General features: G+C 36.2%; 3 protein-coding genes across 5 annotated transcripts; 1 reads left to right on the plus strand and 2 right to left on the minus strand.

The window, feature by feature from the left end:
- Positions 1-725: 725 nt before the first annotated feature.
- LOC113733174 (acyl-CoA hydrolase 2-like) lies at positions 726-8,813 on the minus strand. 2 transcript variants are annotated; one of them, XM_027259374.2, is made up of 17 exons: positions 8,578-8,811; positions 8,374-8,466; positions 7,853-7,920; positions 7,692-7,773; positions 7,441-7,487; positions 7,181-7,306; positions 6,446-6,523; positions 5,627-5,714; positions 5,035-5,147; positions 3,925-3,987; positions 3,794-3,849; positions 3,341-3,445; positions 3,140-3,196; positions 2,824-2,925; positions 1,832-1,880; positions 1,644-1,712; positions 726-1,519 (listed from the first exon to the last, which is right to left on the minus strand). In XM_027259374.2, the coding sequence occupies exons 1-17, from the start codon at positions 8,591-8,593 to the stop codon at positions 1,439-1,441; spliced, it is 1,293 nt and encodes a 430-aa protein (XP_027115175.1). In that variant the 5' UTR covers positions 8,594-8,811; the 3' UTR covers positions 726-1,438. The 2 variants fall into 2 exon arrangements, with proteins under 2 accessions (XP_027115175.1, XP_071937243.1); XM_072081142.1 differs by lacking the exon at positions 1,832-1,880 and having other exon boundaries at positions 8,578-8,813.
- Positions 8,814-11,545: 2,732 nt separating this feature from the next.
- LOC113733175 (large ribosomal subunit protein eL36y) lies at positions 11,546-13,276 on the minus strand. The gene is made up of 4 exons (XM_027259376.2): positions 13,108-13,276; positions 12,388-12,492; positions 12,042-12,241; positions 11,546-11,751 (listed from the first exon to the last, which is right to left on the minus strand). The coding sequence occupies exons 2-4, from the start codon at positions 12,487-12,489 to the stop codon at positions 11,721-11,723; spliced, it is 333 nt and encodes a 110-aa protein (XP_027115177.1). The 5' UTR covers positions 12,490-12,492; positions 13,108-13,276; the 3' UTR covers positions 11,546-11,720.
- Positions 13,277-16,131: 2,855 nt separating this feature from the next.
- LOC140037098 (uncharacterized) lies at positions 16,132-21,521 on the plus strand. Of its 2 annotated transcripts, XM_072081149.1 has the most exons (6): positions 16,132-16,420; positions 17,131-17,870; positions 19,386-19,444; positions 19,905-20,033; positions 20,250-20,385; positions 21,134-21,521. In XM_072081149.1, exons 2-6 carry the CDS (start codon positions 17,166-17,168, stop codon positions 21,434-21,436), a joined length of 1,332 nt encoding a protein of 443 aa, XP_071937250.1. In that variant the 5' UTR covers positions 16,132-16,420; positions 17,131-17,165; the 3' UTR covers positions 21,437-21,521. The 2 variants fall into 2 exon arrangements, with proteins under 2 accessions (XP_071937250.1, XP_071937248.1); XM_072081147.1 differs by having other exon boundaries at positions 16,133-17,870.
- The last annotated feature ends 383 nt before the right edge of the window (positions 21,522-21,904 follow it).

Raw genomic sequence — 21,904 nt, forward strand, 5'->3', positions numbered from 1 at the left:
TTTGGTTTTATCGTTGACTAATTCTTATTTTGAAATGGCTAATGGCCACAATAAGTTCTATTATTTGGGTAGTTCAAAAAACAAAAAAGAAAACGAAATTTGGAAAGAATTTTTTTTTTTTTTTTTTTTATAATTGGTTACAAGTGAAAAAAGAAAAGATAAGGATTAAGACTTGTGAGAAGAGGCCTTTTTTTTTTTTTTTTTGTGAGAAGAGGCTTTGATTGATAGATATTGAGTTATATGTCATGTCAACCATATGGATTCTTACTTGTAGCACAAAAAGAAGTCTTTAATAGTTCTTTATCAGAAAAATTGTCTTTTGAAAAAAAAAAAAAAATTAGTGGCACATTTTCTTTAGGATGTGATTTGTGTGAGGCTAAAATGTGATTGAAAAATACATAAAGAAAATATTTACGAAAAATGAAAAACTTTTGTAATTAAAAAATAGCAATCCATGCAACACCCAAGAGCCGAAACATGTTTCACTAATGGCGTTCTACCAAATTTTGAAGTAACTAAGAAGAAGAAGAATCTGAACTCCCACGCAAAAGCCAGCATAGGCTCCAAGCAAAGGAAAAAACGAATTTGCCAGGTCAAAGAGACGCAAAAACCTTATACCTAATCACTAATTTTTGCTTGTCAGCCCCATATTGCATTGCATTTAAGAAATCAGCGCTCATAATTATCGTGTAGCCTTTCATGTTGAATTTCAGAATGCTACTTAATAAGAAGAACAAAAATTTCAAGCATCTTTATTAGAACTGCGGCAAATGTGCTACTTGGAAAATACAGACAGAGCCTCCATTGCCGATAAAATAATGCAGTTTACAGAATGAGCTCCCTCCATCAGCCTAGTCGGAGCTGCTCTATGCAGAAGTAGAACACAACTACAAAGAGGTATGCTCAAATTCAAGGCCCCCCACCAACCCATCAAGCAATGGGAACCTCTAAAGATATAAATGCCATCTTCTGCAAAACCAGGAACTACAAAAAGCTTTGCCTGTTAAGCTCCTGCTTCTTGAGGGAAGCTGTAAAATCTGCTTGCTTTACAGATAAATCTCCTTCGGGACTACCATACACTAGTACTGAAACAAACAGTCTCCAGAGCCTGAACTCTAGCACGCCACTTTTTATTGTAAAGAACCTCGAATGGTTCTTGAAGACTTTTTACTGAACGAACGAACCAGTTATTATTAATAAGTTTATTCTGTAAATTCACAAGTAATAAAAGACACCGGTACAGAGCTACGAGGCAAAAGAGTGAGAGGATCGACTAGGTGTTTCAACATCTGGTACTTCAAATATGCAGTCCTTAATTGACATTTTGCTGCAGCTCCGCTGTTATGTCCCTTGAAATGTTGTTGGTCAGAAAACCCGATTTGAGAGTTGACATGCATAACATAAAAACAAGTACGTCGTCTGGAGATGTGGGACTGCATTAAAGCTTCGACTTGATAGCAGATTTTGGAGTTTTGGCGGCCCCCCTTAATAGCCCCTCTTGTGTCAAGGATACAGCCAACTGGTAGATTACGAGTTAGAGAATAGCATGCAACTAAGGAAAAAGATGGGGAGTGATTCCGAATAATAGTTCTGAAACGATAAAACGAAAGGGAGAACTATGGTACGAACGCCAAGTGATTTACCTTTCCATCTCTGGTAAACATCTGGCCGGAAACAAAGCCACGTGCATTAGAAGCGTTAGGGCTTTGGCTCTGCACAGAATAAATGAAATACAAGACCTATGATCTAGGAAGCAAGACAAAAAAATAACTAAACCGTAAATGTTCAGGCATAGAGGGACCAAATTGTATTGACATTTTATGATACTTACAACAAACAATAACCAATCATCAGCTCTAAAAGGTCTGTGAAACCACATCCTGGAAAATAAAGCAGAATGCGAAGACATTATATGAGTGCTCAAAATTTCTTCCACAGCAAAGAAAAAGAGACATATTTTTTCTGTGCATATGTGTGATTGGCCATATTTTTAATAACAAAATTTCAAGAACTTTCGCAACATTTTCTTGTCCAACATAATGATTCCTCCGTTAACCCTGTCTAAAAGTTGATATTTTCCCATAAAGCACCATTCAGAAACATTCTTACAAGTTCAATAGAGAATTAACTCAACCAGGAATCATGGCACCTAGGTAACTTTTTCACGTTACAGGGCAAGAACAAAAAATCTCTGTTTTATAACTGCAATATTAATATTGTCTTGTACCAAAGATAGGCCAAGAAGACCGAGGTCATCAAGACCAGCTCTTTCTCTTTCTAAAGCAAACAAAATGGAACTAAACTAGTACCATGTTAGTAAGATCCTTTCTGCTGGGTACCTCAGAAGGCAATTATTTAGCTTTTTTAATTCCCATAGGGCAATGCGGCAGTCAAGTTGTAGGAATCTTTTCACCAAGGAGGGCATGGTAGAATTAGGATAATACACCAATATGGCAAATTAATTTTCAAAAGATTGAATAGACCTTTTTTTTGTTCTCCAAGATATTAAATTTAATCATCCTCGGAACAGTAAGATTCCTAAATAAATCCCATACAGAGAATTAGGAAATGGATCACTTTAATTTACTTAAACATCCAAACCTGACCTAGCATTATCTGTTCTTCTCCAGACAAACTAAAACAGTGTTTAATCCTTCTTCTAGGAACAGTTTCTGAAACTAAAAACAACTTGACATTTATGATACTAAGCTGGTCAGACAAGGCTAGCTAATTAGACTAATTCTTACATTTAAATAAAGCAGAGAGTAAAGTATATTTGCATTTCTAAAAGCAGTCATACTGTAAAAGGACATGGATACTCACGAATGGTCCAGACTAATAGCCGTTGTCTTCAAACCCCTTTCACGATGAGGATTTAGACTCACATTGAGAAATATAAGATCCGATGCATAGGCAGCTACACATCTGTGCTCCAAACAAACCACAGGATAACATAAGAAACATCTCATTCAAGTGAAACTGAGAACATTCTAGAAACTAAATTTGGAAACACTAAACAGACGCTATCTGAAAAACATTTTTAGTAATCAAACTTAACCTGTTCCCAAAATCTAATGTTGGTGGGAGTTTTGTGCTTTGTCCCAAATAAAAAATGAAGTGCTATGAAGAATTTTCTTACCGATGCAGACCCTGGTCATCTGAAAGTCTTCCTCTTGCTCTAAACCAGTACTTCAAACTGCAGTACACAGTTAAAAAGGATCAAAACAACCTCGTATAGAATGTCCAAGTATTACCATCATAACTTGATTCTCTGCTTTCTGTTTTTCTCATCACTTGTTTAGATATTAAAAAACAGAAAAAGAAGGAACTTGGGATTAACCTTGGAGGAGACCTGTCTTGGTTGGTGTTAGTGTTTGGCTCACAAAACCGAATCTCTATTGGCCAAGGCGTAAACGTCGATGTCGCAACCTTGTTCCGGTAAGTCCTGCAACTATGTATATTATGGTCTTCTGAATTTGATTATTAACCATGCAGCAAGCAGTTTTTATATGCAATATCATTATAGTGACTTGTATGTGATATTCAGAGAAAAAAATTATTCTGATAAAATGACAAACAGTAATAGTCATCACACAATTCTTTGAAGATACCAACTCACACAATTCCCACAACTGGAGACCAGCTGAGAAATATAAGTCCTCAACTCAGTGATAGATGCCTGTAATCTTCTTATGTAAAACTGAAGCAACTTTAAAACTACCCAGAGTTTTATCACCAGGTACATTTAGAAACCACTATCTTTGGGAAGTGTAATTGAAGAGACAAATCTGACCTTGGAAGGCGGGGATCAGTTAGACGCCTCTCTCGTAACTCTTCCATTGATAAAAGCTGCATCAAGTTGGAGTTACACACCAAAAGGGAAATATTAAAGAAACTGAAAAATATAAGTGTATCTTAGCTTACCACATCTGGATCGGGAACAGAAGGCATTTCTGCTTCCTGGTGGTCAAAGCCTTCTTGTTCTTTCTGTACAATGTTTGAGATAGTACAGCATTCATACATTCACTTGAAAGAAAAGAAGAAGAAGAAGATGATACATGCAAAGAATTTAACTAGTTCAAACATAAACATTGTGCACAATTATTTTTGAGTAATAGGTTAGAACCCTGGAAGCCAAAATTAGACTCATACTATTTCCCCATTTTCTTTTACAAATAAGATACCAGTATTATCACAATAAGCATTCCATTTAAAACAGATATTCTTACAAGTTCAGCAAAAAAAGTTCATCCAATACTTTATGCCTGTAGCAATTACCTGCCAACTCCAAGAAAATCTATAAAACAACATTTAGTGCTATATAATCCATGAAGATGTTTCTAAGCTTGGAAATCCACTAACGCTAAAACAACTGATCTGATGTCCCAAGAAGTAAAAACACACATAATCACTTCAGCATACAGATAAAGCAATCAGCAAAACTAAATAAAGAAGTTGATAAACAAGTCCCACATTACATCCAACACCAAGTGGATAACGTTTTTCTTTTGACTCTCAAAAGTGGATATAGAAATAGCTATTACTTGATACAATGTGGATCAGAGAAAATATCCAGCATTTGCAATTTTTTTTCTTTTTCTTTTTTTTTTTTGGCTTCCGACACTCAGTGATAGTATATTAATAATCCAGTATGTAACCTTCAGTTGATTCTCTATACAGCCAGATAGATTGTTCAGGCAGCTAGAACTCTATGTAATGATAGAGGACTCATAAAGAGTGATTGATGATGAAATGGACTCTGCCCCCAAACGACAACAAGATTAAAATTAAAAACAAAATAATCCATTCCCGGTTATTTTCAGGAAATCAAACAATATGGTCTAAAAAGATATCAAAAGAACTTCTCTTAAGAGATATCTACATTGAATTTTTCAGGACCCAGATTTATAATTATCAAGATAGCAGATGGAATCTACATGCATTCACACATGCAGCCCTAAATATCACGTAATAAATAATCTATCATGTGTTTTGCACATTGTTGATTCATCAGAACAGCATTGATGCCCTCACCTGAAATGAAGCAACCAATATAAACACCACATTTCCATGTTGAATTGCATCTACCCTTCGAGTAGCAAAGCTCTTCCCATCACGTACACGGTGAACATGATATATAATTGGGACTGGAAATGCAACCAGATTGCTCTTACATTATTGTTGATTCAACAGTTTAGTGTGAAGAAAATAATGTCAAAGCATACGAAAGGACTATGTTTGCCTGTCTAGGTGATTGACTCATTGTCCATCAGATATTTGTTTTGATGGTTGATTACATGTTGGGCAAAATAAATAATCACCCCAAAGCTAAGCAGCCTTTAAACATGATCTTTTGAGGGGGTGGTAAACAAAAGAAAAAAGAAACCTGAAAAAACAGTATTTCAATTTGTATCACTTCATAGCATACAATTTGCATAGACTTACAGTTTCTTTCTGAAAAGAATAGATTTACCATCTATATGGCATATTACATGTAGAGGGTCTGGATAGAGATGTTACTTTATGCCGCTAAGCACTGAGCCGGAATCAACCTTCTTAAAAGATGCAAATGAAGGTCAAGACAAGCATTAAAAAAGGAGAATGCTTTCATAAATAGGAGGCTTACTATCCAAATCTCCGATAAGAAGGAAGTAAGCATGCAAACTATGAACAACCTTGAGACAGTCCACTGTTTTTGTTGCTGCAGCAAGTGCCTGAATGTTTATCCAATACATGAATCCAAGTCACTTAAAAGAAGTAAAGAATCCCCTGGTTTAAAGCTGTGAGAACCACTGCTCATGTTTGTCCCCCAAGAATAGGAATGTCGGAAGCTAAAAAATTAGATACAGATCTAATTTTGACTCATAATTGCACAAAGCAGGAATGCTACAGATACCAAGTTTCAGAAATTGAGGGCATCAATTGGGAGACAGCATATATTGCGAAGTGGTGCTTTAACTGATATCTAAGGTGGAAAGAAAAGACAAAAATCAGTCATTAAAAGCACCCCAAGGACAACTTCTTGTTATTATCTTTTTGCAGCTCAAAAATCCAAAGGAAAAGTCAAAAGCAAATGAGAACACCTCTAACAGACCATAATCAACTGAAAAGAGGCCCTAAATATTGTTTTTATAGTCCTTGAGACTAATGAACTTCTCATGAAGGCATTTTCTAGAATATGATAATTGATAATCTTGCATTAATGCCAGATGAAATTTTTTTGGACCATTTAAAGCGAAATACAGCCAACAAAACCAGGACTAAGGGGAATAATTTTATACATTTTATACGTTCCTCAAATAGGCCAGCATCACCACTTTAAAGTTCCAAAAGTGCATATACATTATCAAGAACCATTCGGCAACATGTTTCACATAATTGATAACCTTTTTCTTGGAGACAGCAGTCAATAGAACCCATGAATGAAAAAGTAAATGACTCGTACCTGTCCAATAAACTGGCCTCCAAATACTTTCCCAAATTTTGGAGCATCAGGTAAGGTGATCCCTCGAAAGATGTTCACCTTCAGATAGACACCCAAAAACTTGAGGGTTAAATTCTTTCAACACATAGTTCTTCTAAACCAGGTTCTGTGAACCACGTAGCATGAAATTGTAAAGCCATTATATGATTACAATGTGACAAGCTATCCATGCTTCATGTCTATAATATGGTTTCCTTTCTTAAATAAATCCATGTCATATACCAATACAAATAAGATGTTCAAAGTAATTATTTCTATGTTCAAACAAAGTGTCTACCTCCTCTGAACTTTTCTCTGTATGTGCAATAAATATGCCCATTGAAGATGAAAGGCTACTCCAATTATGTGATAGTAGTTGAAAAGATTTCAAAGTTAATGGATCAAGTCCTCTCCACGTGAATCAAATAACAGTCTCAAAGTATCAAATTTTATCCTCTCTGAAATGTTTAAACAGTCAGGTGCATGAATTGGTTTTACATGTTCCATGAATTAATAGTCCAGAAAGACAATGCTCAGATATTAAAACTACTCACTTATGCTCAAAATCTGATATATCAGCGTGTGAATACTCTTTTACACAATTTTTGGCTTAAATACTATCATTTGCATATTTTTGGCAAATTTTCCCCTGATGATTATATGCTTTTCTAGAACTGATTAAAATTCAGCACCATATAAGCTGATGAAAGAACATACTTCGATGGGATCCAAATGTAATACATGCTCCACAAGTGGACAATTTTCTATTGCTTTATCTGCACTCCAGATTGATTTAGTCTGCAGCAGATTACCATGCTCATGAGGAAGCACCAAGCAGGTAAGCTGCCATGAAAAGACAGCAGCATTAACTCATGAATGTAGAAGCTTTTTGGAGGCAAACAACTGAAAAGATTTATGTCAGTGCCAAAGAAAGGGATAAAGACACAAAAGCTTCAGTCTGGTAGAAAAGGAACTACCTTTGACAAGGCAATCACTTCTGCATGTTGATCAGATAATAGAGTACCTGAAACAATACCTTAGCATTGTCACGTGATCTCTAACACAAGGCCTATATTTGAAGCTTGGGCATGTCAATAAAGACATCTAAAAACAAAAACTTCATAATAAAACATAAATGACAATAAGCTTTATCAGAAATTATGATGTAACCAAACAAAATAAAACACGGATTTGTTGAAATGCCTCAACAGGGAAACCAGCTCCTCACCATGACCAAAAAAGTCATAACGTTTCAACTGAAATTCAGGACGATTTTCATCTTCAGTATGAACCGAGCCAGAGACTTCAGCCTGCAATAAGATAACGATATATATGATTAACATTGTGTCATCAGCTAAAAAAATTCCACGAAATGATAGTTATAATTACCTCTCCATCCCATATGAAATAAACTCCATCCCCAGGTTCTCCTTCGCGGACAACATAATCTCCACGATCTTAAAATTTAAAAACACAAAAATTTTCAATATCCAAAAAGATTAAAAAAGAAATATGCACGAAAAATCTTACTCATTCGGGAAAAGTGAAATGCACAAAACCACTTTGTCGGATCGTCCTTGGAAAATTCTCAAAATACGAAAGTTATGTACCATTTTGTCAGTACTCAAGTTTCCCTAGGCTCCACCTTAACTGATTGCAGAAGGCTCACCCTCCTTCCAGAAGCAACCACCCTCCTCTCCCACCAAGTCTCGGTAAGTGATTGAATAAAGCAACAATACCAAGATGCTTGTTTAAAACTTTGTGTTAGGAGCAACCATTTTAATACCAATGCTTTTGTCCAAAATTATATGCATATAACCACATTGCAGACAAACTAATTCACCTTAAGCTAACAGAAAAAAGGGGTTGACTGTAAATAGTTTACTCATGCAAAAGATAGAGGAAATCACCATAGTGTTTGACGGTAACAACTTGGGCAATCCTCTTGAGAGAAGAGCTGGGAAGCCTCTGCAGCAAAGGCACGCAGCCCAAGAACTCGATCACTGTACAAGTAATCATTTTTTAAAACAAATCAACCAAACCCACAAGAAGAATTTCAATTTAAACCACGAATTCAACACTTTAAGATTGATAAAGTTGAGATTTTTGGTGACCTGATTCATTGTCCATTCTTGAATGACACCAGAATTCTGGTCAAACCCAATTGCGAAAAGCAAATAGAATCTGATATTTACACAGAAGCTGAGAAGATTGAAGACTGACGAAATTGGATTGGCGCGCGAATATGGAACTTTATAGGAAAACAGTTAACGAGGGCAGCCGTGAAATTCACCTATGACATTTATTCGTTGTGCCGAACTCTGCCAACTATTCAATCAATATAAACGTGCGGTAATGTAAATACTCGTTGATTATTTTAAGTAATTATAGATTTATTTTGGATAATTAATTTTTGTGATGTTACTTTTTTTATATTTTAATTATAAATTTTTTAATGAAAAAAACTAAATTTTATAATTATCTAAACAGTAACTTTTGATGAATCATTTAAAAAGTAACTTTTGCTGATTTTGAATATTCAAGAACAAGTTTATCTTCGTTTTTATCGAAAACAATAATATTATTATGGAACGAAAAAATAGCAGTTATACATGCCTATAAATCTTCTGGTATTGTTAAAAAGGAGAAACAAACGTTTTTATTCCTTTTGATCATTTCATAAGTAGCTGTTTCATATTTACTGACCAAATTCAAGTTAAAAGAATTGTCCCAACTTATGCATAGGCTATTTCTTTTGTTATCAAAAAAGATTTTTTTTTTTTTTTAAAAAAAAGAGTAACCTTCTTGCTTTATTAGCAGCAAAATTGCCCATTAGTTGGATACGTCGAGCTGCATGACACCTGTGGCTGCCGGCATTGGATTGCATGTCTAAGACAAATATAAAATTGACCAAATCAAACCTGCTGGCTCGCTGCTAAAAATTTAGGCAGCTTTATTTTGCATTTTCTTCTCCTCATTCGCAAGTCATTGAAGCTCTTGTGGAAGCTTTTTGACTAATCTTTTTTTTTTTTTTTGGGTTCAAAAACGCATAGGAGTACACTACCTGCTAGGGTAGAAAAAAAATATTGGCATGTTTTTTTCTAACATTAAATGTGACAAATTCTACCAATCATTTTTTTGTAAAAACTAATATTAAAATCAGATTCTATTAAAAAAATTGAGTGCAAAGTTAACTTGTGGCAAATTTTAAAAATTAAAAGTGGTAGACGGCGACACTTAGGGAGGTTAACGAACTTAATTAAGTTGAACATCTTAATGTTCTAACTTGTTTGATTCTTTAAATGAACTTAAATTTTGTTCAAATTTAACTTATTTATTTGTCCAATCGAGTTTAAACGAATTTTTTTTATCGAATTTGAATGTTATTGAATATAAAAAGCGCATAAAATACTGTTTAAATTTGACTTAATTAGTTGATGAGCCAAATTCGAACGAACTTTTATCAAACCAAACTCGATTCGAATATAAAATATATTAGTTCGTCTTTTAAACCCTAGCAACACTGTTAGCACAGGGCGGGAGGCAGCCATGGCAACTACCACATTCTTGGAAAACAAACGAGGATGAAGAAGGAATAAATATGAGGGATTTTTTCCTTTTTTCCTGCTATCTTCTAATTTTGCTCTCAAAGTTTATGAAGCGTGAGTTTTATGTGATTTTTTACTAGAAAGAATATGAATAAAATTGCATAGAGGGATTAAAAATGCATGTTTTTCATTTGTAAGGGACGAAAAATCATTATTACATTTGTGAAGGACGTAAAAAAATATAAAATCAATTTGTTAGGGACGAAAAACATCATTTCATGGGTAAGGACATAAAGGGTACAAAGCCAATATATGAAGAATTATTTGTATGATTTTCTCTTTAGATACTCGAAATAGAAGCTGAAAAAGGCAGTTTAAAGGTTTTAGATGCTAGCTTTGAATTAGAAAAGGACGTCTTCTATCGTTCCCAACCAGAATATAACCCTCCAATCAATGGGTTCTAGTGCAACTACAATTTCTTGCACTACAATTTGAATTCCATTAGACAAGAATTTATAAACTTGGGTGGCGAAAAAAATGACTGGTTAGTCTTTACTCTTTAGCAACCTAAGCTGATGAAGACTCCCATGCATACCCAAGAAACCATGTAGCAGAATATCCCATTTTGGGCACCCAAGTAGCTGAGATACCACACGCACGGCGTTGCCTGCGGGGATTTCCAAAACAAAATGTTTAACCCGTAATATGGCACATACTAGAATTCCAGAGTCCATAACTCCTTAAACTACAGATAATCCAACCAAAATCAACAGGCTCCTATTTGTCAAATTTGAGGAACTACCATAAACAACAGTGCTCATACTACCAAAGCATGTCAAGCACCAATTAGTATACCATGAGCTTCCGAATTTCTCAGAAACAAGAACTGTTACCAAAAGTCAACTTGCCGTGCGATGCTTAATACGTTTAAAGCACCAAGAACAACACAATTTGACGTCACAGATCACATGTATAAGTAAAACAGGCCGAAAAGCAAAACAGCCACATTATGTCATCAACTTGACCACCTCAGCCAATAATCTAAATCTGTTGATTGCAACTCTAATAAAACACCAGGCCTAACCTAGCCGAGAAGTTGTTAATGAACTCTTCTCTAAGCTCGATCGAGTACTGCTCCAGGATTTCAGTAGAGATGCAAAACGTAATTCAACATGTTTAACCCTCTCCTCTTAAAATGTAAAGGGAATGCACTCAGAGTAAGAGATCAGCCCCAAGTTCCACAGGATACATTGCCTCTCCTAGTATGATTCAAAAGGAATTCACTGAAAGTGAGGCATCACACCTAACAAATGTCTGCTACCTGACAATCATATCAGGTGGTTGGTTGGAATAGAACTCCTGTTCAACTAATATCAAGTTGGAAGCCATGTGTATTTGATTTCAGAATAACAAACATAACAATGTTGACTCTCCCAACTATACAAAAACACGATGAAAGTAATATTTCATACACTTGAACAAGCAAAAATGTAAAACTTACGGAAAAAAAAAAAGAAGTAAAATCCAGTACACGTAGCAATAAAAGTTTTTCTAAATTAAAATGTAATGTAAATTGTCAAGTAAACAAAACCAAAAGACAAAAGGCAGCCTTCAGATTAACCAGATAGTAAGATTAAATAATATAATCTAAGCTATTAATCTCATTCAAAAAGAGAACTCTATGAAGAAATCCAAGGGCTGTCTGCAGCTCACTTCTTCTTTTCACCACCACCAGCAGCCCTGGGAATTAGAATTAAAATGAATATAAGTACCCACATGAATCACACCATGTGGTAAGAAAATAAAATAGAAGATAAACTGTAAGGATGAGAAAAATGCAAGTATCAAGGGCAGTGAATGGCTGAAAAGAGCAGATCATCTCCAAGGAAAACGATTCAATGAATCAATCAGTATGAGCCAACGGAATACTAATAGATGCGATTAAAATGCAGAATGGAAAACTACTTATTCACACTTTATGCATTAAATTCTTCTGTAACAAGTCTAAATGATACAAATAGCTCATTTACCTCATCTTGCGAACAACATTGGACATCTCTTCACGCTTCTTCTTTGCCCTCTTGTGAGTTCCCAACTTTCTCTTAGCAACTTTAAGTGCACGTTTGTCTTTTCCAACTTTAAGAAGTTCAGTAATTCGCTTCTCATAGGGAGCCAAACCAGCAACTTCCCTAATAAGGCTTCTCACAAAATGCACCCTTTTGCTGGTTTTCTAATAAAAAACAACATGATAGAAATATGATAAACAGAACAAATAATTCAGTAATGTAGTTCAAGATAAAGTAAATCCTAAAAAAAGAGAATACATGGTATGATTTTGCAAGTAGTTGAAACAAAAATCCGTGAGAAATGAATTACCCCTTTCCTATCAGAAGGGCGTGGTGCCAACTCTTTCTTGGTCACGACATGGCCTCTATTGAGGCCAACAAACAAGCCAGTATTAGGTTGCTTTGGAGCCATCCCCTGAAACACATAGATCCAAGTTTTACCAACTTCCGATTGAATGATAAAGCAGTTGGTAAGAACCATACAAAAATGACAGTCATCCTAATTCAAACTCAATACCAAGCTTTGTAAGAACTACAAAGTACCAATCAGTTCAACTGCAAATGAAATTTGAGTTCAAGCAATAATTAGAACTTAAGGAATTAAAAATACTCACCAAAATGCATAATATAGCCCTATGCTGTTCAGGAGAGTAAGAAAAGAGCAAAACTGGACAGACAATGCATCATCAAATGCATGACTGACATTGCTCTACGTTTGATTGAAATGCATTCGATATTGAAAAGTAAAAGACACAAAAAGATTAATCCCAAAAACCCCCCCAGACAATAATTGAAAAAGGGGGATAAAAAGCTGGAATTTTGCTCACTGAAGCAGAAGAATCAACGGATAGAAAAAACTTGAAGAACAAGAATTGAACATTATCTAGTGTCAAAACTAGGACCTGAGTTCTCAGTAGATAAAAACCCTACAAGCAGCTGATAGAAATATGCAACGACGTTAGTATATGAAATTAGTCGCAATATCTTATTAGCTTGCTAGGTAAAAGAAGAAAGAATCAAGATGATGTACCAACGAAGCCGAAGGAGGCCGTATCAAGGCGGCAGACGGTGGTGGCGCTAATATGTAAGTCGGAGATCTGAGCCGATGCGGCACTGCTGGCTGGCGGTTTGGGGTTAGGGTTTAACAGCGCAAGAGCATGTAACTGAAAGTGAGAGGCCAGTCCCTGCTCCCTAAAAGGGATAAATTAGACTAGCCTCCCTTGAGGATTAAGTCATATACGAAACTTCCCCTAAAGTTTTGTAAATTATAATTGCATCCCTAATTTTTTTTCTTTTTTAAACTTTTGTTGTATTCCTTGACTCTTATTCCAGTTAGCTTCTCACTTCTATAGTGTTTGGAAGCATTATTTTAAGATCATGATTGAGATGCAGTATACTGTAATTCTCGAGAACTGCCGATAAAGCTCGTACAGTTTGAGAAATATCAACATATAATGTCCTAAATAAAACAAAATTTAACTGTATATATGACATGTCTAATACTCATAAATCTTGAGAGTAACTCTCATTCCAAGTCTTGAATGGTCCAGCAAAGTTCGAAGTATGTCTAATACTCATAAATCTGGAGAGTGACTCTTGTTCCAAGTCTCGAATGGTCCAGCAAAATTCGAACCAGAGGCTAGTAACCGAAAAAACGGATTCAGCTGATTTTAATATGAATTGAGTTTTGTTGTAAATACCTTCTATAATCTATTTAAGAACTTGACATTAGTTGTAGGGAAATCTAACTCAAACTTAACCCATCTAAATACCTAATTTTTTATCAGCGATATATTAATATGATCGAGGCCCCTGACTAAAAAATCTTGAGATCAAATTTCTCTTCTCTCTTCCCACTTTTCAAAACTCAATCCCCTGCTAGAGATCTTTTTAATATATATATATATGAGAGAGAGAGAGAGAGAGAGAGAGAGGTGGAGATGCATTGAAATACATTAGTTGGGCTTTAGTACATATGCTGTTTCAAAGAATGTGTTATGTTTTAGTTAAGCCAAGCACCATTCACAGCATAGGACTCAATCGGTTGAACCGGTCGGTCCAATTTTTGGAGGGGCATAGTTCCAATTTTCATGTCAAGAATGAGAGCACGTGAACTAGGACAAGATGTGGTAACATGGTTCACGGTCACATTGCGGTTTGGCTTGTTCCAAATCTGTCGCGGTATATCAGTTACATATCAGATGATACGCATATTATAGCACATAAAATTTTTTAAAGAATCTAAAAAAATTATTAAAACTAGAAAATACCAAAAAAGACACAATATGAAAAAATCTCTGAATTGACTCCGAGTTGATTTAAATATATCGGCTGATACCGTGCATCACGAATTTGAATCGGCTAATATCGGCCGAGTCAGAACGAGTCGAAATCTAATAATATCTGTGATTTAAAAATCGGTATTATACCTATTTCCTCCGTTCTGATTAAGACTCGGCCGATTCCGATACGAACCGGCCGATATTGCAAACCATATGTGGTAATGATCCTCCTCTGGCCAGGGACTCATCTCCGCTTTGCAAAATCACGCAGTGGACAGCCAAGAGGCAACTACTACTCCGTCCATAATGTTCAAAGCTTTTCGCAGCTTCTGCCCTCCTTCAGCTCATCAGGCTTTCTCCCACATTAATTCTAGGGGTGGCAATTTTCGACACGACCTGAAAACACGACACGAACCTAACACGAAATTAATGGGTTTGGGTTGAGGTTTCGGGAATTCGGGTCAGAATCGGGTTGAACCCGATGAACCCGAAAAGAAAACAGGTCGATTTCGGGTCAACCCGTGATGACCTGATATGACCCGATATGACCCGTTTACGAATTAAAAATAATTTAATAAACATAAAAATAATTTTATCTAACTAAACTAAGTTATTCTTTTTTTTCAAAGGCATTAATTACTTAATCCTAAATGAATTTATTTAATTTGTGTGAAATTGAAATTATTATATTTGGACAAATAATATATTATATTATTTTTTACTTTTATACTATTTTAATTTATTTTATATTTTGTTTTGGATAAAACACTTTTATGGTGTTTAATTTATTTTAGATTTGGTTTGGAATTATTTATTTAAATTTTTATTACTTGATTATGTAATTAGTTTTGTGAGAAATTGATTTTATTAGAAATTACAGTGATAAATTAATAAATTAAAATTAAGTTTTGGGTCATTTCGGGTCGACCCGCCAACCTGAAATTTTCGGGTTCGGGTCAGCATACCTGACCCGTCACGGGTTGACGGGTCGGGTTCGGATCAGCAGATTTTCTGACCGGTCGGATCAGACCCGACCCGCCAACATGATTTGGACCCGAATTGCCACCCCTAATTAATTCAATATCTGCAATTAATTAGGCAGTGCAAGAAACCAGAGGCAATAAATAAATAAATAATATATATTACACACACACACATAGGCAACTTTGTCCTCATAGTTGAAGGCTTTTCACAATTTTACCCACTTGCTGCTGCATGATTGCCAAGCTTCATTTGAACTAATCCAATAGTAGAAATTAAATTCATTGTCAGGGCCCGCTTTGCACCACCTGTCTCATATGTTGTTCGGCAGCGATGGCCGGACTGGCCCAAGTCTCCAACGATCCACGGACAGGAGTGGCTTATTGCCGTAGCCACAGTTTCTTTGTTTAATTTTTTTCTTTTTGGTTGGTGATAAGTGGGGCACGTAAGAACATTAGAGAAAGCAAAACAACAATTCCAGACACCTTCCCGCTTGCCCAAAAACAAATAATTATTTCTAGACAAATTCATATCACGAGCCAAGACAATTTTCTAGACTCCATGGTCATCAAATACAACAACATTTTCTTTGCTTTTTTGCTTTGGGACAGAGATTTCACTGCCATTATCATAAAAGAAAAAGTGAAGGAAAATTATTGGAAGTTAACTTATGAAGTGTAAGTTCTCGTCAAATATTGTGTTTTACCAGGATTAAAATTATCTACTTAATTTCCTTAACTTTCTTTCACCTTCTCGAGAAATCTCAAGAGATTCGTTCAACAAACCTTAACCCAGGTCAATCGTCAAAAGCCGGCAACTTTTGACGACGACTCAGGAGACTTATCTACCCAACCCTTAACACCCCCAGCCGATGTGGGATTGAAACCCCAACTCAATCTCCTTAACTTAATGATCTTCTTATTGGGGTTTATCAGAAATAGGCACATGGGTCTCTAAATACCTCTAAGCTATAAGGATTAAAAAGAAAAAAAAGTCTTGATGACATCTTAACCCGCAAAAGAAAAAGAAGTCTTGATGACAAAGTAATAAAATAGTGAGAATCTAAAGGCATAATAGCAGGTAGATTCTTTCTTGAAGGGTCCTCAGATTTGATTGACTGGTGCCAGCACGTGCTTCATACCAAAGTTCCAATTAGAAATATATCTCTATTGTTTTATGTTCAATCCTTCGAATAAACAGCAGTTGTCTTTCTGCTATCTTTCTCCTTTCTTTCCCTGATCCATGTTGTAAATTTTCCAATGTGCGTCTTTTTCCTTTGATGAATACAACTGTCCGCAGGCTCTGCACGAATCTATCACAGAGAAAACACCCTTTATCCAATCGTCCCTATTAGTCCTCCCTCTGCCTTTCCTTGTTTTACCTTTTTACTCGTTTTACTACCACTCTTTTGTTTTTTGTTTTTGTTTTGTATATATCATTGTTTGCCGGTTCAGACCAGCTTACTTGATTAGGACCACTAGTTCATCATACATGCTGACAAATCAAAAAGCTGGAAAATTGCAATTGAATTATTGAAGTGTGTTTGGTTAAAATTCAAATATTTCTGTTCCTCTCTTCTGGTAATTTAGTGATTGTATCTGCTTGCTCCGTGTTGATTTAGCTTCTTGCTGTTGAATTTTGTTTCGGTTTATTTATTTGTTATAATAATTTGCCACGCCTTTTTGTCCTACTTAGACTGATAGACAGCTAATGATTTTTACAATTTCTCTGATGTTGGGTTGAGTTTTTCGCATCGACCTGAACAACCCTCCTTTCTATTGTGATTCTAGATACCCAATTTAACATGATTGATTGGTAGCCACAGATGTCAGTTGCATGTTGCATTCCAATTCTAGAGTGCGTGTATTGTTTAGCCTGTGCTCGTTGGGTGTGGAAGAAGTTCCTCTATACTGCAGGGAGGGAAAGTGAGAATTGGGGCCTTGCTGCTGCTAGTGAATTTGAGCCTGTACCTAGGCTTTGTCGATATATATTATCTGTATATGAGGAAGACATTAGAAACCCCATCTGGGCTCCTCCTGGAGGGTATGGAGTCAATCCCGACTGGATAATTTTGAAGAAAACTCATATAGATACTGGAGGGAGAGTAACTCCTTATATGATCTACCTTGACCATTACAATGCAGAAATAGTGGTGGCTATCAGGGGACTTACTCTGGCTAAGGAAAGTGATTTTCTGGTCCTTTTTGATAACAAACTCGGGCAAACAAAATTTGACGGTGGATATGTTCACAATGGGCTACTTAAGGCTGCTCAGTGGGTTTTCGAAGGTGATTCTGAGATTCTGAGAGAACTATTAGAGAGGTATCCAGATTACAGGTTGACATTTGGAGGGCATTCGTTGGGGGCAGGAGTAGTCACAATGTTGACCATATTAGCTATTAAAAATCTGGAGAAGCTGGGGAACATTGAAAGGAAACGGGTTAGATGTTATGCAATTGCCCCTGCGAGATGCATATCACTAAATTTGGCTGTCAGATATGCAGACGTCATCAATTCAATTGTGCTGCAGGTAATACTGGTCTTTGCCCCGTTACTTCTGGTTGCTTAGCCTAGTAAGGTAGCGTTGAGCATCCTCTACTAAGGAGGTTCAAATTTTTCTAATGGTGTAAAGCATTTAACTTTTTCGAGAAAGTACTACATCTTTAAATAAGGAGGTTCAGAAATACGCTTATACTATCCATTGCAACTAATACCCTTCAGCCTTGTACTTAGGTATTAAAAAAAAAGAGAGGAGGGAAAGGGTTAGGCTTATGTTACTGTTTATGTTGACTTGAGCTCCGCACTGTTAGATTCTCTTCCTTGTTCAACTCTTTCTACTTGGAAGTTTATGATTGTTGATGCCTCAGGATGGAAGTTTGTATAACATCTTGAAGTAGGGTATATGAGCTTTATTCAGCATTCTCTTATGACTAGTTTGATTCTCTGACAAATGGGTAGTAAAACTGCACAAGCAAATGGGTAGTAGGTCCGAGCCATTTTAGGCATGGAAGGGCTAGATGTAAGCAGCATGACTTGTTGGTAGAGAGATTAGTTCAGTAGATAGACCTGTTTGGAGTTGAAATCATTATAAAGCCACTGCACCGATCCTCAAGGCTCACTTTGTTTCTTCAGCAATTATGTAAATGGGTCTAAGTATTTTGTGAAAGACTTAAAAAGTCATCAGCAGGCAAATTACAAGGTTTAGTCTCTAGGATAGTTTAAAGACTTGGTAATGGTCTACAGAAAGTAAACCTGATTAATGCCCCAGATGAACTGAAACTGAATTAGTTGTCTTTCTGAGGTAGGATATGGTCACTATACATGATTCTCTGTGGAAAATTATGTTCCATAACATAATTTCAAGCTGAATAGGAGAAAGGATCTGCAAGTTTAAGCATTCTTCCTGCTATCCATTTTTTGAATTGCCAATTCTGTGCTAATATACTGTTCCTAAATCCTTATTTATTTTTAAAAATCATGCATACAGAGAGAGGGCATTCTCATGTCCTATCATATTTATCTTGTGTCACATGTCATGCATTTTGCCTATTGTTTACCTTGGTAGGTCTTGAAAGGCATGCCCTGTTACGCAAAAATCTTGAAATGCTATAAGAAATCATGACGGTTTCTGAAGATCACAACTGTGAACATGGAAGGCCATGTTACACACTGCAAGCGTTTTAATAGGAATTTACTTTGGAACCTGATGGATAATATGAGTTGCAGTTTTTTTTTACATCTTGGTAGTCTCAACCACAGAGAACTGATTATGTGCTGGTTAAAACAGAATGTGCTTTCTTTATATGACAAAACCTTTGCATGAGGTCGGATTACTGGTTTATTAAATGCAAGAATTTTATTTCAATTCTGCTATACAATGGTTCTCCTTTTAGAGCATTAACAATAAAAAGGGCATGCTGTGATTAACGAGTGTATACCTTTTAAGTTTCTTCTTATGTTGTGTGTTTTACTTTTTCCTTCTCCTTCTAACATCTCTACTATCTCATAACTCAATGTTCTGATAGTTATTTTATTAATAAACTAGGACGATTTCTTACCTCGGACAACCGTAGCACTTGAAGATGTATTCAAGTCAATTTTCTGGTAAAAGATTGTAGGTCTTTTCTTCTTTCAGTATTTATCTTTCCAATATTTTAGATATCAGTGCCATCTCATACTGAATTGCGAAGTATTTTAAACAAGCCAACTACTTTTTGCTTGAAGTGGTTTTGTGCCATCTTAATAGTTCAGCACTTCATGTTTCTGCGCTGCTAAGAAATGATTTTTATAGCCAAATACACAGCTGGAAAAGTTTACACTCTTTGGTTGTGCTTTTATATGGACATGCAACACTATGGACTTTTGATTTTCCTTCTGATGTCTTATACATGGGTGATATGCCTATTGTTTTGACTCCTTGACTGGAGAATTCTGATACTGGTTCAGTCATTGAGCTTTTATACATGACTACATGCATATGGGTTCAGTAACCAATTGAGTTGGCATATAACCTACTGTTTACTTGATCATTGACTTGCCATTTTGATTTCCACTCTCTTGATAGTTTCCCATGCTTGCTGTGTATAATGTGCTTGAAAGATACATGTACAGTGGAGGAGAAAATGCTTCAAGATCCAAGGCGCCTGTATGCTCCAGGTCGTCTGTACCACATCATCGTAAGGAAGCCCTTCAGGTATGTTGTCAAGTATATGTTTCCAGCTTTGAGTTACTCCTGGGCATGAATGATAAAGTCGAACTCCTCAGAACAAAGTTTTAGAGGAGGGGAAGGCTGCTGGGGGTTGGAGGGCAAGGAGCATTGAGGGCTAAATCTCAATCACTATTAAAATGCTTGGACACTTGCATCATAGGAGATCAATTAACTTTGTATTGAATCTTTGATTTGCTGCAGCTTAGGAAAAATTTCGCCAACTGTGAGGACAGCGGTTCCAGTGGATGGGCAGTTTGAACGCATAGTTTTTTCTCGTAACATGACGTCAGATCATGGTATTCTTTGGATTTTGCAAGAATCTCGAAGAGCACTTGATGTAAGTTCTCAGAATCTTGAGCTTTATGATTGGGATAGAGGATAACCATTCAGGTCTGAAGCATGTTTGTGAAATACTTGTGAATCAATTTGTCCTGGCAAAGAAAATTACTGCAGAGCTGCTCAAGTATTCAAATTTTTGGGCCATTTGTGACATTTCAAAATTTTCTTAAAATCGTTGGATATGGATTTTGAGAACTAGAAGTGCCCCTTTTTTTTCAAAAAAATCTTCATTATTAGTGTCATTTGGTGTGGAGCAGGCAGGATTTTTTGAATCCACTCCAATAGGAATAAAGCCTCACTCTTTCTAATCTCAACTGCATGCTAACTATTTGTTCTTGAAAAGATTATTACAAGTTGAGTGAACTGGAAGATTGAAAATCATAGAGATACATATGTGGTTTGTGATAAGAAATTAACAAACCTTTGACCGGTTCCCAAAGAGCCATTATCTGCTTTTACGTATATATTACTTTTCAGGAAATAAACTATCTTTCAGTGGTATGCATGGATTTCAGATATAACAGTACAAAACTTCCTGTAGGAGAAGTTTCTATCAATGTTTATGCTAAAAACACTTTTGAAACCAAAAGGATTTGGCATTATTATCCATGTAATCCCAAAGTCAGTAGATAAAATGCAATGCCATCTTTGCAATTTCATAGTCACAGAACTATAGGTGGATTTTCGGTGAATGAAAATGGACGTTGAAGTGAAGTTTGTACATACATTTGTCTGTGTCACTGCAGGCACTGCTTGAAAAGGAGCATATCATGGATATCCCAGCAGAGCAGAGGATGGAAAGGCAGGCATCTATTGCCAAGGAACACAGGGAGGAGCACCGAGCAGCACTGCAGAGAGCTGTTGCACTAGATGTTCCCCAAGCGTATTCACCCTCATATGGGACATTTCATGAGATAGAGGAAGGTGAGAATTCTCACAGAACTGGAGTCTCTTTTGAATCCTTTGACAAGAGAAAAAGCTGGGATGAACTAGCAGGGCGTCTCTTTGAAATGGATGGGTCTGCGAGAGCAGTACTCAGAAATTCATAGACATGGATGCCTGTATAGTGATATGATAATGTTCATTCTTTCATTCTATTGATGTTCCCTGTTAATGGGAACTTTTGATGCCTCAGCCGCTCAGTTCAGTAGAATGCCTGCGTAGTACCGGTTCGACTCGTGGTACATTTAGAGACTCAGAAAATTTTCTGGCTCATGGATTTTGTGAGAAGACTGCCAGAACTCTTCTCTGTTCTTTCTCTGCTGACATGCAGCCTATTTTAATAAAGATCCGTTTAGTCTGCGACTACTAAGACAGATAAATCAGAAACCTCTCCATGTCAAACTCATTAATTTAGTAACATTTCCAGCATCAAAGCTAGGGGCCAAGTACTTAGCATCCTGACTCTTTTCTTACTCACAGGGCAAAGATATAAAGAGCAAATTGTTTGAAGATCTACGGGTGTTTGAATGGTAAGAGTTTAGCAAATGGATGATAAGAATCATCTCGTCCTCAAC

This window comes from Coffea arabica, chromosome 2e (assembly GCF_036785885.1).
Source record: "Coffea arabica cultivar ET-39 chromosome 2e, Coffea Arabica ET-39 HiFi, whole genome shotgun sequence".
In the NCBI taxonomy this organism is placed as follows: Eukaryota; Viridiplantae; Streptophyta; class Magnoliopsida; order Gentianales; family Rubiaceae; genus Coffea; species Coffea arabica.